The sequence below is a fragment of the Myxocyprinus asiaticus genome, chromosome 35 (assembly GCF_019703515.2).
Source record: "Myxocyprinus asiaticus isolate MX2 ecotype Aquarium Trade chromosome 35, UBuf_Myxa_2, whole genome shotgun sequence".
NCBI classification, from domain to species: Eukaryota; Metazoa; Chordata; class Actinopteri; order Cypriniformes; family Catostomidae; genus Myxocyprinus; species Myxocyprinus asiaticus.
The window spans coordinates 20,640,195-20,657,348 of record NC_059378.1 but is presented as its reverse complement, the minus strand read 5'-3'; the positions used below and the strand labels follow the sequence as shown (position 1 = coordinate 20,657,348).

General features: G+C 37.9%; 1 protein-coding gene across 1 annotated transcript; it reads left to right on the top strand.

Annotated features, from left to right (window-relative positions):
• Nucleotides 1-1,182: 1,182 nt before the first annotated feature.
• Nucleotides 1,183-16,650, top strand: itih3a.1 (inter-alpha-trypsin inhibitor heavy chain 3a, tandem duplicate 1). Its single transcript, XM_051673051.1, has 22 exons — nucleotides 1,183-1,347; nucleotides 1,570-1,602; nucleotides 1,813-1,839; nucleotides 2,826-2,980; nucleotides 4,413-4,517; nucleotides 4,732-4,894; nucleotides 6,169-6,279; nucleotides 6,409-6,537; nucleotides 6,631-6,747; nucleotides 6,859-7,027; nucleotides 7,238-7,363; nucleotides 8,966-9,150; nucleotides 10,040-10,225; nucleotides 11,890-12,029; nucleotides 12,184-12,332; nucleotides 13,318-13,344; nucleotides 13,447-13,509; nucleotides 13,608-13,721; nucleotides 15,399-15,600; nucleotides 15,724-15,896; nucleotides 16,030-16,141; nucleotides 16,263-16,650. The coding sequence occupies exons 1-22, from the start codon at nucleotides 1,228-1,230 to the stop codon at nucleotides 16,399-16,401; spliced, it is 2,745 nt and encodes a 914-aa protein (XP_051529011.1). The 5' UTR covers nucleotides 1,183-1,227; the 3' UTR covers nucleotides 16,402-16,650.
• The last annotated feature ends 504 nt before the right edge of the window (nucleotides 16,651-17,154 follow it).

The window sequence follows — 17,154 nt, the reverse complement described above, 5'->3', positions numbered from 1 at the left end:
GTCATGTCACGATGAGCCTGCAGGAAGGGTACCACATGAGGGAGGAGGATGTCTCCCTGTAACACAGCATTGAGATTGCCTGCAATGACAACAAGCTCAGTCAGATGATGCTGTGACACACCGCCCCAGACCATGACGGACCCTCCACCTCCAAATCGATCCTGCTCCAGAGTACAAGCATCGGTGTAATACACATTCCTTCGATGATAAACGAGAGTCCGACCATCACCCCTGGTGAGACAAAACCACAACTTGTCAGTGAAGAGCACTTTTTGCCAGTCCTGTCTGGTCCAGCGAAGGTGGGTTTGTGTCCATAGGCGACGTTGTTGCCGGTGATGTCTGGTAAGGACCTGCCTTACAACAAGCCTAAAAGCCCTCAGTCCATCCTCTCTCAGCCTATTGCAGACAGTCTGAGCACTGATGGAGGGAATGTGCATTCCTGGTGTAACTCAGGCAGTTGTTGTTTCCAGTTGTTGCAGGTGATATTCGGATGTACCGATTCTGGGCAGGTGCTGTTACATGTGGTCAGCCACTGCAAGGATGATCAGCTGCCCTTCCTATCTCCCTGTAGTGCTGTCTTAGGCGTCTCACAATACGGACATTGCAATTTATTGCCCTGGCCACATCTGCAGTCCTCATGCCTCCATGCAGCACGCCTAAGGCACGTTCACGCAGATGAGCAGAGACCCTGGGCATCTTTCTTTTGGTGTTTTTCAGAGTCAGTAGAAAGGTCTCTTTAGTGTCCTACGTTTTTATAACTGTGACCTTAATTGCATACTGTCTGTAAGCTGTTAGTGTCTTAACGACCGTTCCACAGGTGCATGTTCATTAATTGTTTATGGTTCATTGAACAAGCATGGAAAACATTGTTTAAACCCTTTACAATAAAGATCTGTAAAGTTATTTGGATTTTTACAAAATTATCTTTAAAATACATTGTCCTGAAAAGGGGACGTTTCTTTTTATATGAGTGTGTGTGCGTGTGTGTGTGTGTGTGTCCATATACACAAGTAGTAGTTACAAGTACAAGTTAATAAAAGTGGTGAAAAGCAACAGTTGGTGGGTATGATCAATATTGCACTCACATGATCAGGAATTCAGGATTACCAAAGGTTAAAGTAAACATCCCACAACACACTCCCACACTCAAACTGTTTGCCTGTGCTGGTACTTGCTCTACCAAGAAGCATACACAAAGTTATTGAGTTACGCAGTTCCAAAAGTCAGATGAGAGAGTGCACCATGTCTGCACGCTGGACTGTGCTGCTATTCCGCCTGTTTGTATGCATTTATATTCCGTCAGGGTCTTTTGAGACATTGGTCATCTCAAAGGGCAATGAACAATGGGTAGGTCTGTCTTTTTTACATCTTGCTGTTCAAATGCCTTATTATCATTCTGTTAACTCATGTTAGCATGTCAGTGATTGTTGGTAACACATAAATTCAATTCTGAGATGTTTTCAGTGCCAATACAGTGGTCAAAATAGAAAAATATAGTTTATCCATTTCAGAATTGATCCCATGGCATTACTTAGTGTATAGTAATAATTTGTCTTTCCACCCCTCCAGGACGACAATACCAGCATGAGCCGACTCTTAAAGGTATTGCATCATTGCTAATAAAACCCTGCTCAGATAGAACTGGAATTAGAAAGGAGGCCATTTATATTTTTTTATAAATACACAATACATACAAGTAGCCTACTTTTTGTGGTGGTGCTTTTGCTAGAGTACACACAAACTTTAACAATTACACATGGTAGGCTATATAGTTTCTGTCTAACATGAATTTCCTAATTACCTCCTTCACAGAAGCGAAGTGTGAGCAGCAGTGCTCAGGTAGGGACTCTTTATTTTTTATTTTATAATTTCTTTTCTCCCCTTTTCTCCCCAATTTGGAATGTCCAATCCCCAATGCACTCTAAGTCCACGTGGTGGCGTAGTGACTCGCCTTAATCCAGGTGAAAGGAGGACGTATCTCAGTTGCCTCCGCATCTGAGACTGTCAATCCACACATCTTAACACGTGGCTTGTTGAGCGCGTTACCGCGGAGACATAGCACATGTGGAGGCTTCACGCTATTCTCCGCGGCATCCACGCACAACTCACCAGGTGCCCCACCAAGAGTGAACCACATTATAGTGACCACGAGGAGGTTACCCCATGTGACTCTACCCTCCCTAGCAACCGAGCCAATTTGGTTGCTTAGGAGACCTGGCTAGAGTCACTCAGCACAGCCTGGATTCGAACTCGCAACTCCAGGGGTGGTAGTCAGCATTTTTACTCGCTGAGCTACTCAGGCCCCCGGTAGGGACTCTTTATTACATTTTAACACAAGTTTTTCTGTTAAGTCTTTGTCATTTAAAAGTTTATTTGAAAAGGATTGTAACATTAACATACCTTTCTGCCCTGAAATTACAATAGTCAACAGAAGTAATCAGGGTTGCAGCATGCAATGGCTAGTCATAGTTTTGCCCTTTTACCCAGTAGTGTAGTCTAGGCCATACACAGGCACATGCCATATTCCCACCTATCTTTCTTGGGATTTTGCATATGCCCACCTGAATTAAGCGATGATACATATGTCCGCCAGAACAACGAGTAGTCTTTTGACTTGGAAATGTTTGAATCTACTAACGCAATGCCACAGCACCACTGAGTGAATTGTGTGTGTGTGTGTGTGTGTGTGTGTATATATATATATATATATATATATATATATATATATATATATATATATATATATATATATATATATATTTGGTGCAAATTCCTTTGTGTGTTTATGTGTGTTTTTGTGTGTTTATGTCTCATTCATACTTCAGATAGAGGTGCAAAGTGTGAAAGTGGACTGCAAGGTGACATCACGGTTTGCCCACTCTGTCATGACCACTAAAGCTCTTAATAAGGCTAACATCTCACAGGAAGTTATCTTTGAGGTGGAGTTACCCAAGATGTCCTTCATTACCAACTTCAGCATGTTAGTCCTTTTCCATTTTACTTAGAGTAATTCAGCATGCGGCAAACAAATCTATTGCATTTTAGTTTTATGTATGTTTGCAATTTGTGCAATGTTTATTGCTTGTTACACATTAATTAAAGGAATAATTCTGTCATTATTTACTCACCCAAATGTCACTCCAAACCCATATGAATTTCTTTCGTCTGTAGAGCACAAAAGGTGATTAAAAAAAAAAAGTCTTCGGGGCCTGGGTAGCTCCGCGAATATTGACGCTGACTACCACCCCTGGAGTCGCGAGTTCGAATCCAGGGCATGCTGAGTGACTCCAGCCAGGTCTCCTAAGCAACCAGTTGGCCAAGTTGCTAGGAAGGGAAGAGTCACATGGGGTAACCTCCTCGTCGTCGCGATTAGAGGTTCTCGCTCTCAAGCGTGGTGAGTTGTGCGTGGATCGCGGAGAGTAGCATGAGCCTCCATGTGCTGGGAGTCTCCACGGTTTCATGCACAGCGAGCCACATGATAAGTTGCGCGGACTGACGGTCTCGGAAGCAGAGGCAACTGAGACTTGTCCTTCGCCACCCAGATTGAGGTGAGTAATCGCACCACCACGAGGACCTACTAAGTAGTGGGAATTGGGCATTCTAAATTGGGAGAAAAGGGTATAAAAAAAAAGTCTTCACTTGGTTTATTTGCCATATAATAAAAGTGAATATAGACTCTGGTCTGTTATGCTCTAAAAAAAATCTGTGTTCTTCTTCTTCTGTTCTTGAGTCTATGGCAGCCCATATAACTGTACATAAGAAAGTTATGAGATTTGGCACATTGATAGAGGACACTCAAATGTAACTGACCCAAATTTGGGGTCTCTAACTCAAACGCTCTAGCCCCACCAACTGTTCAAATTTGCACTTATGTTTATGCTAATAACTTTTGAAACGTAAGACATAGAACCAAATTTCTTTTTTCCTCTGATTCCTTGGCTCATGCCGAGTCTAACTCCAAGACCAATTCTTCTGAAGCAATATGATCACTTTGATAACCAGAACGTCATGACATAATGATGCACGTTTGGTCACGATCCAATGAGGTTTAATCACCCTAGGCTACATTACTGAATCAAGTGCTTTACTGTATTCATATGATTTGACTTGGGAGTGTTTTGTGTTTCACAAAATAAAGAAATTTGTATGTGTTTGGAGCAACATTATGGTTGGGTCAGGGCATCTGCAGGAACTCATCCTGGGGTACACACAGAAACCTGACCAAGTAAATAAGTGTACCTTTATTGTTTGGGGTGTATGGGGGTATGCTCCAGACTGATCTCACATTTTTCAAGGAAAATGTTTCTCAGGTCAGTCGGAGTGCTCATGGTACGCACAGTGCGTACAGATGGAAGCACCAATTTATGAGTAAATTGTTATTTAAGCTATTCCTTTAAATTTTTGTATTTAAGGGAGATTGATGGCAAGGTGTATGTAGGTGAGGTGAAGGAAAAAGAAAAGGCTAAGAAGCAGTATGAGAAGGCTGTGTCATCTGGAAAGACTGCTGGCTTAGTCCAGTAAGTAATTTCATGTCAGTGTGCTAAATGATGTTTAAAGACTCCACATTTAAAAGGCTACTTGCATGATGTTGTATTGTTAAAAGTTGAGAAAATAACTTTTAACAGATAAATTCACAGGCTCTCTCTTCTGGGAAAAGGTACCATATATGTTGATGACTCTGCATCTTTTTATCCACTTCATGGCATACTTACTGATGTTTTTGTGTTCTAGGGCTTCAGGTAGAAAAATGGAGAAGTTCTCAGTTTCTGTTAATGTTGCGGCAACCAGCCATGTCACATTTATTCTTACTCACGAGGAACTTCTTCAGCGTCGGTTCGGCAAATATGAGCTCATGATCAGAGTCAAACCCAAACAGCTGGTCCAACACTTTGAGGTTCATAATTAACTAACCACTATCTTTCTCATTATTTTAAAGACTGTGAAAATCAAACTCCACATACATTTTTTTTTTTCATGTAAATTCCTAGGCTGGAGGACATGCATCAGCAGGAAGCTAAATCAGTCAACTGGAATTAGTATCTTGTGAATAGTAACTTGTGCTTAATTCAAAACTATTTTAAATGATTCTTCTAGTTATAACAATGCATGCAGTTTTTATTAATTTTACTTTTAAAAATTCTTTAGTCACACTGCAGTAGGGTTGCTCCAATACCAAATTTTTGCATTAATGGGATAATATAATAATAATAATAATATTAAAATAACCATTTAATATTATAGAATTGTTATTATGAGTATTATTGCTACTTTTTGAATATTACATTTTTATACAGTAGTTATATTTTTTCTGTCGCATCCAGTTGAATAGAGCTTTAATTTATGCGGGATTTTTATTTTGACAGACCTCTGAGTTATTCCTGTTTTTGACGGGTTAGTTATATCAAGCTTCCCATTCATGCTGGGATAATCCCATCATGACTCTCCTCCGAGCTGCACTGGAGGAGTTAATTTAAGTGTTAACAGCAGTTTATACTCTAAACACATTGCATGAAAATTAAGCACCAGTAGTGTGTTGTGTTTGTGTGAGTTTGTGCACATGTATGTGTGTGTGTGCGTGTGTATGTGAAGCAGATGACAGAGTGACACCGCATGTTCATTCTGTAGCATGCAGAGCATGTGACTGTATAATATTTTATTAAATTACATCCTTCTGCTGTTTAATGATCACACTTGGCCATACCCACAGGTTTTTTTTATTTTATTTTCAAATTGTCATTAATTTCATCTCAAAACTGTCACACTGTCTCATATCATTTTGCTAATGACAGCATACTGTAATATGGTACCGATATTAGCAACAAGATGATATGGTACCGTTTAAATATTTTTTGTATTGCGATACTTCGTTAGTACTGTAAACCAGGCAACCCTACACTGCAGTATTTATTTGAGGGGGGTGAGTTCTTGGACATGTCATTTGTCAACCACTCATCTATCTATAATGCATATCATTCAACTGATTCAATGCTAAAATAGCTTGCCACAGTACAAAATACAAATATCAATACTTAGAATCTTTACATTAATTCCTTTGTTGATATCAACAATTCTCATTTCAAATAATAAGTAATGACTTGTAGATGTAGAATATTTAAATGTTAAAACAGATTTCTCCTTGCCATAACCAGTTCTGTCTCTTACCTACAGATTGTGGTAGATATCTATGAACCTCAGGGCATCGCATTTGTGGATGCCTATGGCACATTCATCACCAATGAGCTGCTGCCTCTAGTGGAAAAAACTGTCACTGAGAAAAAGGTGATATAATGCAGTCTCTTAATGGATGATGGATGCTAGTACAAAGCATTATTAGTCTACTAATAATAGTAATTTCAATAGTTTTTGTTGTCCTAAATATTTACATTTTAATTTATCCATTCTGTTCAGGCCCATGTGTTCTTCTCTCCAACATTGGATCAACAAAGAAAGTGCCCTGACTGTGAAGGTACACTCATCGATGGAGATTTCTTCATCAAGTATGATGTCAACCGTGCTCATGACATTGGTGATATCCACGTAAGATATCATTAGGATGGCAATCACATGCATGCAAGCACTGACACAAAACTCACTTTAATTTTTTTTATATAATCCTTTTATCATCAACAGATTATAAATGGATACTTTGTGCACTTTTTTGCACCTGCCAATCTTCCACGAATACCAAAGATGGTAGTTTTTGTTATAGATGTAAGCGGGTCAATGTGGGGGAATAAAATTAAACAGGTGAGTGCAAACACTTGTAACATGAGAAAAGATGACTGTCATCAAAAGTCTGTCAGTGCTGCAAATTTAAGCAAAACACTTGTCATTTTTGATTTGGTTTCTGAATGATAGACCAAAGAGGCACTGTTCACCATTCTGAGTGATCTCCCAGAGGAGGACTTCTTTGCAATCATCATCTTTGAATCCAGATATTCTGTATGGAAGCCACATTTAACCAAAGCAACACAGGAAAATGTACAAGCTGCCAAAGAATTTGTCAATGGTTTTGAGGCTGGAGGGTGTAAGTTTGAACACAAAAGATACAATTATTCTTGACCAAATAATAAACATTAGATCCATATGAGACAAAATCCTTTAAATCCCACTGCAAAAGCTGCAAAGTTTACAGCCGGGTTTACACCATCAAGTAGCTAAAATATATTAACTTTAAATAATTTCAGACTTGCAAACCTGTATTTTTTTGTGAATTTTTCTTTGTTATTGGTTTCAGCAACAGAATTGCATGATGCTGTCATACATGCAGTGGGGATGCTTTATGAAGGACAGCGCAACAGTACAGCCCAACAGAATGCAGTTCAGATGATCATTTTGCTGACTGATGGCGAACCAAATCGATGTATGCATATGCACACATCAGCAATCCTTTATCATTTGCTTGATTTTTCTTGAGGAACAATATTTAGTTAAAGTTAGTCTTGGAGCAGAACTATCCAAAACAAAATTAACTGTGATTGATCGCTGGATGTCTCTCAGACAGCTGATTTGGTGGGTTTTTAGACAGAATAAACTGCGATGTGGACCAGACATTTTGAAGTTAGTTTATGCAAGACTAGCATGAAAAAGCCCTGTTGTCATTTCAGTTTTTCTTATCCAGAGCACACTAGCTAAAAGTTCACCTCAAGCCCAACGACACCACAGTGACTGCTCAAATCTCTGCCTGTTTGGCAGACATCTCGGCCTGGATGTAGGACCACCACCTGCAACTTAAACCAGCGAAGACTGAGCTCCTTGTCTTTCCAGCCAACCCTACTGTTGAACACAACATCACTGTTCAGCTGGGTTCAGCTACAATAATGCCTTCCAAAACAGTCAGAAATATAGGGGTAACCATCAATAACCAACTCAGTTTCACAGGCCACATCTCAAAGACAGCACGATCATGTAGATTTACACTCTTCAGTATCAGGAAAATAAGACCCTTCCTCTCTGAACATACCACACAACTTCTTGTTCAGTCACTTGTCATAACTAGACTGGACTACTCTAACGCTCTCATGCAGGCCTCCATGTATGTACAATTAGGCCCCTGCAAATGATCGAGAATGCTGCAGTACGTCTGGTCTTCAATGAAACAAAGAGAGCGCATATTACACCACTCCTTGTTTCTCTTCCCTGGCTGCCAGTTGATGCATGTATCAAATTCACGGCTCTGATGCTGGCATACAGAACAGTAACTGGATCTGCTCCAGCATACCTTAAATCATTTCTGTAGAGCTACGTTCCCACCAGAAGCCTACGATCGGCTAATGAGCAGCACCTTGTTGTACCAACACAAAGAGGCACCAAAACACTTTCCCAGACTTTTGGTTTCACTGTACCTCCTTGGTGGTATGACCTTCCCAACTCCATCTGTGAAGCAGACTCACTCTCTGTCTTCAAAAAACAGCTAAAAACACATCTTTTCCATGAGCACTTAACCATGCACTCATGAAAAAAATAAAATAATAATAATTATATATATTCTTGTTGCACTCTAATTTGTCTTGGATATTACTATTCTGATGCTAGTGAAACTTTGTAATGCAGCACTTTTCGTACTGCTGTCCACTTAAGATGTATCGCTTATGATGTACAGTATTATTCCACTTTTATAAGTCGCATTGGATAAAAGCGTCTGCCAGATGAATAAATGTAAACGTAAGTGCCGACTGGTACATTCAATAAGTTGGCTAGGCCTTCTCTAGCTTTTCCCTTTCAAACATTCATCCGGTATCTCACTATGGTAAACGCCTCAGGCATGACAGACCATGGAAGCATCAGTAACACCACATCTGTTCAAAGGGAAGAACAATCATACTGTAGCTTGTTAAAGGAGCCTGACTCCTCCCTATAATAACTGCTGTAATGTTCTGAAATGACTAACTGTTATTTGTTGTTCAATTTTGGTACTTGTTGTCTGAAATGGGAATTGCATTTTCAACATGTCCCTTGTTTTTAGGGCCAAGAAGTCTTCCTGAGATCCTAGAAAGCATTCATAATACCATTGCTGAGAAGAATATTACATTGTTATGTTTAGCCTTTGGTACCAATGCAGACTATGGATTTTTGGACACTTTGAGCAAGCAGAACAATGGTATGGCTCGCAGGATTTACGAAGACTCAGATGCTCCACTTCAGCTACAGGTAGGGAACTGGGGTCTTTTGCACAAATTTAAAACCTTGGATTCCTATAAATGATCACAGTGATTATGTATTATAGATGTGATTCTAATTCTAGAGAGCTTTTGATTGGACAAAAATCTGTGATGTACAACTGAAGACTCATGTCTTCACTATTTTTGCTCTGTTTTCCCAGAAGAGAAAGATGGTAAATTTTAAACATTTACTGTATATGGGTCAATGACGTGAAGTTAATTTTTTTGTTTGGATCTATTATCCGGAATTTATTCTAAAATACATGAAAATTCAATTCACACTAAAAAATGTCTTTAATACACCTCTTCTATGATGGACATGTTTTAAATTACTGAGTTCAAAGTAAATTAAGACTGTGTTTTTTATTTATTTATTTGTATTTATTTATTTATTTTACATTTGACTGAAAAGCACATTTTGTTCAGGTCATATTGTGTAACAATGAGAAAATGTCTTGATATTCTTGATTCAAAAATTCATGATAATTGTAAACAATATTTTTCACCTTGAAAAATATATTTTTTAAAAACCTTAATGAAATTAATGATTTTGTTGTGTACACTTCAACCACTCATCTTCAAAGTGTAAGGGAGGTATTTAAATACTTTTTACTTGATGGGTACACCACATGACATTTCTAAAGGTATTTGCAACCTTGTTTGTCAATGACCCTTATCTACTAAAAGTGAAATTAGTCAACTTTTAGGAGCACACTATCGTCTACGTAGATGGCCTCAAAGCTAACACACATTGGCTTTAAACAGGGTCTTTAAATGTTGATGAGATAATTACATCAGTACTAATATTGTGTTTTGCCATGAAAGCTATTAAGAAAACCTGGATACTGATGATAGTTGCTAATTATTTGCTACAAAAGGGGTTTTATGAAGAAGTGGCAAGTCCTCTCCTCTCAGAGGTGAATTTTCACTACCCGGACAACACTGTTAACTCATTGACAAGAAGCCACTTTAAACAACTCTTCAATGGCTCTGAGATTATGGTTGCTGGCCGACTTAATGACCTAGACATGAACAACTTTCTGCTTGAAGTGTCCGCACAAGGGGTAAGTAAATTAACTTATACTGTATATCCTCAACTTGAAATCATTTGTCACACATCATTTGTAAAATGATGTGTGTTTTCACAATTGTTCATAACAACATTCTTGCCTTACCCTGATTCACTATGGTAAGCCTATAATAATGATTTATATTTATGGCTGTCGGGTCAGTGATCACAGGCAACCATGGATACACCTCAAACCATCAGATTAATCAGTGCGGAAGAGTGGTGCCAAAGCACTGTCATAAAAAACAAAACAATGTTCCTACACAAGTAACTTGCAATTCTATGTTTCAACCACAGATGTCGATAGAGAGAATAAAGTTCCGTAGAATAGCTTTAATGCTGCGTTCCAGGTGAAGTCTTAGGTGTTAACCCAAGTTAATTACCCACTTCTGACCACAAAGCCTTCCAGTCAATCACATGTAACGGTCACATTTACACAATCAAATGCACAGTCTTACACAAGCTAGCTATTTGGCAATCTAGTAGCTATTTCACGAGCAAAATAGTTGAAAACGTAAACATTGATTGATATGAAAACAGTTGTCTTGTACTGTATATTTATTATATATTGCATGTTCGCACATTTCATGCAGTGAAAATATTGAACGTTTGTTTTCACGTTTCACAAAATGGTCACCTTCATCTTGGAAATGACTGCTGCGTCCGAAAACTGGAATATGCTACCTTCGGAGGTTGTATATAGGGTGAACATTTTTCAAAACATGGTTTTCCAAAAAGAGGACACCTTTTTTATTCGCCGGGGGGTGGAATGAAAGGGTTCAAAACAGTGTTACTACAAATGAAAATTTTAATACAGTGAAAATGACACTCTATTAGCATAACAAATATATATATATATATATATATATATATATATATATATATATATACATTTTCATCATTCTTTTGAATGTCCATGTACTAAAATAAAATATTTGATGCCATGAGTGTACCTTCATTTACTATTACTATTATTTTGAATGGCCATGGAAAATGAAGCAATGTGATAACAATTTTACCTGGTAGTCCGTTAATTTACCTGATGAACTTTCACCTTTTGCTTACTCTTTATGCTTCGCAGAGCTAATGTGTGCTTCTAAATCACTGGCACCTTTATTAGCAACTGACACATAAGTGCCAGATTTACATGTCATACATTCTGCTTCCCACGGATCTCGATCTGGACGAAAGCATGGAAATTTTTGGGTATGGTCACCCTATTGCATACGGAGGTAGAATGAAAATAAGATACATTTCAAACTGTTCTGAGACCAGTTTCCATACATTCATAAATGTTGTCAGTTAAGCTATTAACTGATAAGGCAGCAAGTAAGCTGCCTACGTTTTCGAATGCAGCGGTAGTTAAATTACACTTCTCCCTGAGGTTGGGGTTGATCGATCTACCCCGACTTCACAAGTCAGATGTTTGATGTCTGATTTCCAACCAGTAGGAGGTGGGAAAATTCTGAGTTGCCTGGAATGTTGTTTTAGTGTGGAAAAACATGTCTGTGTGGTTAAAACATGTATGACTCCATACATTGTAGCTACAATCATATTTTGAATGAGCATTTATATTTTCATTGAACTTCTGTTATTATCAATGGTGATCTGGTTTTGGGGTCTCCTAACACTGATCAAGCTTTGCTTGTATTGCAACAGTTTGAGAATAATTTTGAAGTGAAAGGACAGGCAAATGCTCACAAGTGGGATACCATATTTCCTGATGAAGAGTATATCTTTGGGGACTTCACTGAGCGTCTCTGGGCGTATCTGACCATCCAGGAGCTCTTGGATAAGAAGTGAGATTTTTTTTCTGAGACCTTACATACTCAGCCCATTTACTTACAACTCTAGGACCAGTAGTCATGCAATCAAGGCCTACTGTATGTGAAAAATGACTAGTCTAAATGTCATTTGAATCCAATCTAATTATTGGACAATATGTTCTGACAGAGAAAAGGGCTCACCAGATGAGAAAGGAAATGCCACTGCTGAGGCTTTGAACCTTTCGTTGAAGTACAACTTCGTCACACCGCTTACCTCCATGGTTGTCACTAAACCTGAAAGTAATGACTCTCTCATTGCGGATAAGTTAACTGAAGGTATGACTAAACCAATTGTCAAATCATGACATGAACAACATAGATTGCTTTGGAGAAAACAAATTTGCAAGTACTGAAGGCAATAGTGCATAATGTCATAAACCATACAAATCTAGACTCAGTAAACAAAACAAAAACAAAAAACAAATGGATCAAGCTGACTCTGACATTGCAGCAGTGTTTAAGTGGTAATATTAAAAATCTGAGGTCATTTACGAACCCTCATATTCAGTGTTGTGTGTTTCCGATTACAAAGTAATTAGTATTTTACTTTTAATTACATTTTATTTAAAAAAAAAATGATGTAAAACATTACATTTTAAATTCTTATAATCAGATTACAGTTACTGAATTTCAATTAAAGTAACTACTTTTACATATATCACTTGTGCTAAAGTAATGTGTACTGTATAATACATTTAAAATATGAATTCAGATGTACATCTTTTAGTGTTTCTGTAAGAGATGGAAATATAAACATTTTTAATTTGAGTGAAAAAAAAAATCTAGGAAAATGTATTTAGAAAGTAACAAGTAAAATAATTAGTCATTTGATTACTTTTTAGGTTAAGTAATCAGTAAAGTGGATTACTTATTTTGAGTAAATTTCCCAACACTGCTCATATTGTTCCAAACCCATATGACTTTCTTTCGTTCTGTGGAACAGAACATTAGACAAATTTGAAGAATGTTAACACTGCTCTTTATTTTAATATCATGAAAGTTAGTGGAGACTGAGGCTGTCAGACCCTAACATTCTGCCTAACATCTTTTGTGTTTTATGGAAGAAATAAGGTCAACCGGGTTTGGAACAGCATGAGGGTGAGTAAATGATGACAAAATGTACATTTTTGGGAGAACTATCCTATTCGATTTAAAAAGAAAATTACTGAACTTCATTAACTGGCATAAAACAGGTGTTCTCAATGTCTTTGTTATTGTGTTTAACCAGTTATATGACCCTTACTCTTACATTAATTCACAGAGCAACGAAGACATTTTGAAAAATATGGTTAGTCTTTACACTTCTTTCATGTGTGAAATATCTAATATATCTAATATATTTTCTTCTACTATTTATTGTACGGTAGATTGACCATTTGCACATTTGCAGGTCATGTGCCTATACCATCTAGCAATGCCTACAGGGCCTCAGTAGCAGCACCTACATATTTTGGTAAATGTTTTATTTAATGTAAATTGAAATAGATGAAGATTTTTGAAATAGACTAAGATTCATAATAAAACCTTCACTGTTTCTTTGCAATGTATCAGTTGATGGAGATCCACACTTCATCATTGAGTTGCCAGATCAGAATGATGCTCTGTGCTTCAACATTGATGACAAACCTGGTACCATATTCAACCTGGTTAGAGACCCACTTACAGGTGAACACAACTGGATTTGTTTTTCTTCAAACAACATACTGAATATTTCCAGAAGCATTAGAAGATATTAAAATGGAAGTGTGTCATTTCTACATTACTAGCATTACCACGGAATAAAAAAAAATAAAAAAAAATGTTTTAAACAGAATAGAGAAAACTCCCATCTTCCATTGGTTGTACAGTACAAACAGATAGTCCCACCCCAAACTTGCACCACTGATGCATGATCGAGCCAATATTGCTGTGTCAAGCTGGATGGGCTGGTCAAATAAACAGAAGACTGTTTTGATAGTGCCACAGAGCAATAGTATTACACTATTAAGTGAAATCACAGACTGATCTCAAAGTGAAATCGGAATAAAAATAGGTTGAATTTTCTTTAGCTGAGTCTCTGCTTACCAAAATTTGAAACACTGCCCCCAGTGACCAAACCGGTAAGTGATGTTGGGCAAATGGGCACGTGTGAGCTCCATTTTCCAGGAGAAATATCCACGAAGGGGCACCAAAGGCGAATTGTTTTCAGCTCTACAGAATGTAAAACAGTGAAGAGGAATGCATATTTTACAAACTGAACCCCCCAACCAAACCCCAAACCTGTTTTATGTTAGAGGGAAAAAATGCAACCTCCGAATCATGCTCATCATTGATTATGCAAATATGATTACTTCCTGGTTTCGAACCAGGGTTTCCCACGCTGCTAATGCATCGTGCTTCCCTTGCCACAAGGGAAGGTAAAGCGCTTAAGCCGATACAAAAATATTTATATGTGATATACTGTACACTCACCAACCACTTTTTTAGGTACACCTGTACACCTACTTATTCATGCGATTATCTAATCATCCAATCATGTGGCAGCAGTGCAGTACATTTAATCAGGCAGATATGGGTCAGGAGCTTAAGTTAATGGAACATCAACCATCAGAATAGGGAAAAAATTTGATCTCAGTGATTTCGACCATTGCGTGACATGACGGACTGGTTTGAGTATTTCTGTAACTGCTAAATTCCTGGGATTTTCACTCACAACAGTCTCTAGAGTTAACTCAGAATTGTGCCAAAAACAAAAAACATCCAGTGAGCAGCAGTTCTGCAGATCTTGTTGATGAGAAAGGTCAACAGAGAATGGCCAGACTAGTTTGAGTTGACAGAAAGGCTACGGTAACCCAGATAACCCCTCTGTACAATTGTAGTGAGCAGAATAGCATCTCAGAATGCACAACAATCTTGAGGCAAATGGGCAACAACAGCAGAAGACCATGTCGGGTTCCACTTCTGTCAGCCAAGAACAGAAAGCTGAGGTTACAGTGGGCCTACTATCTGTGTACCTTAGCAAAAGTTGTGATTCATACAGACCAGGCTATGTTTTTCCCATCTTTAACTGTCCAGTTTTGGTGAGCTTGTGCCCACTGCAGCAGCTTTCTGTTCTGTAAAAGTAGGCTTTGATGTCTTGCTGTAGAAGCAGTCATGTGCTGATGTATTCATATGTGTGACGTCACAAAGTAGGAAAAATCCAAATGAGCCATTTTGAAGCTTGGTTTAAATAAATGCTCTTTTTGTATTGAGGAGGAAGTTGAACTCTTACATGTCAAACGATCAATGACATTTTTATTCCTCATGTCATGACCCGTTTAAAACTGGCAAAATGTCTAAAGAACATTTGTTGGTGCTCCACAGGTATTGTGGTCAATGGCCAAACCATTGGAGATAAGAAGGTCATCCCAGGGAAAAAAGTGAACACCTATTTTGGCCGATTTGGAATCGTTCATGAGATGTTTGGTATAAGATTAACAGTAAGCACTAAGGAGATCTCAGTGTCTGAGGCAGGAAAACAGGCAAAATTCTTCTGGACTGATACTGCCACCATCAAAGGGCCTAAGTAAGATGCAGTCAAACATCTCATTGAGAAATTACAAAGTAGCCAAAATCAAACACTTGGAATTGAAAAAGAATTTGAAAAAAACTCATCCTACTCACAGAACCATGTCCCTTCTTTCTCCAGCATGGATCTGAAGGTAATCAAAGATCGCAGTTTGACAGTGACCTTGAAGAACTCGGTAAGGTTTCTGATTATCCTTCACAAAGTGTGGAAGAAACACCCATATCACCAAGACTACCTTGGATTCTATACCTTGGACAGCCACCTTCTTTCACACAATGTCCATGGCCTACTTGGTAAAACAGCTAAAGAATTACCATACTATACATATTAAGTTTTTAAAAAAAATTGTTTATATTTTATGTTGTAAATGCTGTATTATCAAGTAGCACAGCAGCTGTTCTCTGAATGGTTTTGGTGTCACTTTAGGACAGTTCTATAATGGGGTTGAGTATAAGGTGAGTGACCTGTTTCCAGGAGAAGATCCAGACAAACCAGATGCCATCATGTTTGTGAAGGGACATGAGCTTGTTGTTACCAGGTGAATACATGGTCATTTCACAATTTGTCCTTGCATCGAACATGGATTTAGAGGAAATGCATCGTGCCTGCGAGGGTTTCCTGTTAACGTGTTAATTATTACTGCATTATTCTATCTACAGGGGTTGGCAGAGAGATTTCAGACAGGATGTGAAGAATGGAGAAAACGTGCCTTGCTGGTTCATTCACAATAACGGCACAGGACTCCTTGATGGAGTTCACACAGACTACATTGTTTCTGGTCTCTTCAAGACTATCTAAGAATGGGCCTCTGTGGCCAGACGAAAAGATGATAAAACAACTTTAATGAAGCAGATGATAAGATTGAAGATATATATATATATATATTCTTTTTTTCTTTTTTTTTCTTTTTCTTTTTTTCCAAAGTAACTAAAACTCTCTAAATATTAGGTCATTCAGACAACCTTTAAATGTAATTTTAACAAGTGGCCTAACAAGTGGCTTTTTTTCACTTAAAAAAAATAAAAACTGAAGAAGCATATGAATAGAGGTGTGTAGTAACGTGCTACATTTACTCCATTACATTTACTTCAGTAACTTTTTGGAAAACATTTACTTTTATGAGTATGTTTTATGGTGGGTACTTTTCACTCTTACTTAAGTAAATTTCTGATGAAAACAATTTACTTTTACATTGTTACAATGGGTAGCGTTCCTGTCGTCACATAACTGATTTTAATTTAATAAGTTTTAATAAATGCATAATTTATTGAGATTTTTGAACGTGACTCTTACAACAGCGGAACTTCACAGCTGCACACTGTCACTTGAGTCAAACATAAAACAAAAACTTAACTCCAACTTAAGAATACGCGGTGAGGTAAATTTTAGAGATTGTGATAATATGGGCTTGTCTGTGTCATGCTGATGCTCATTCATTTTCAGTGTGAATCTGTAACTATGGGCTCTTATGACCTCAGTTTCTAAGTTTACATTTTTATATCAGCGCTGCAGCATATCAGTGCCTACTGTGTAACTCCTTGTAAACATCTG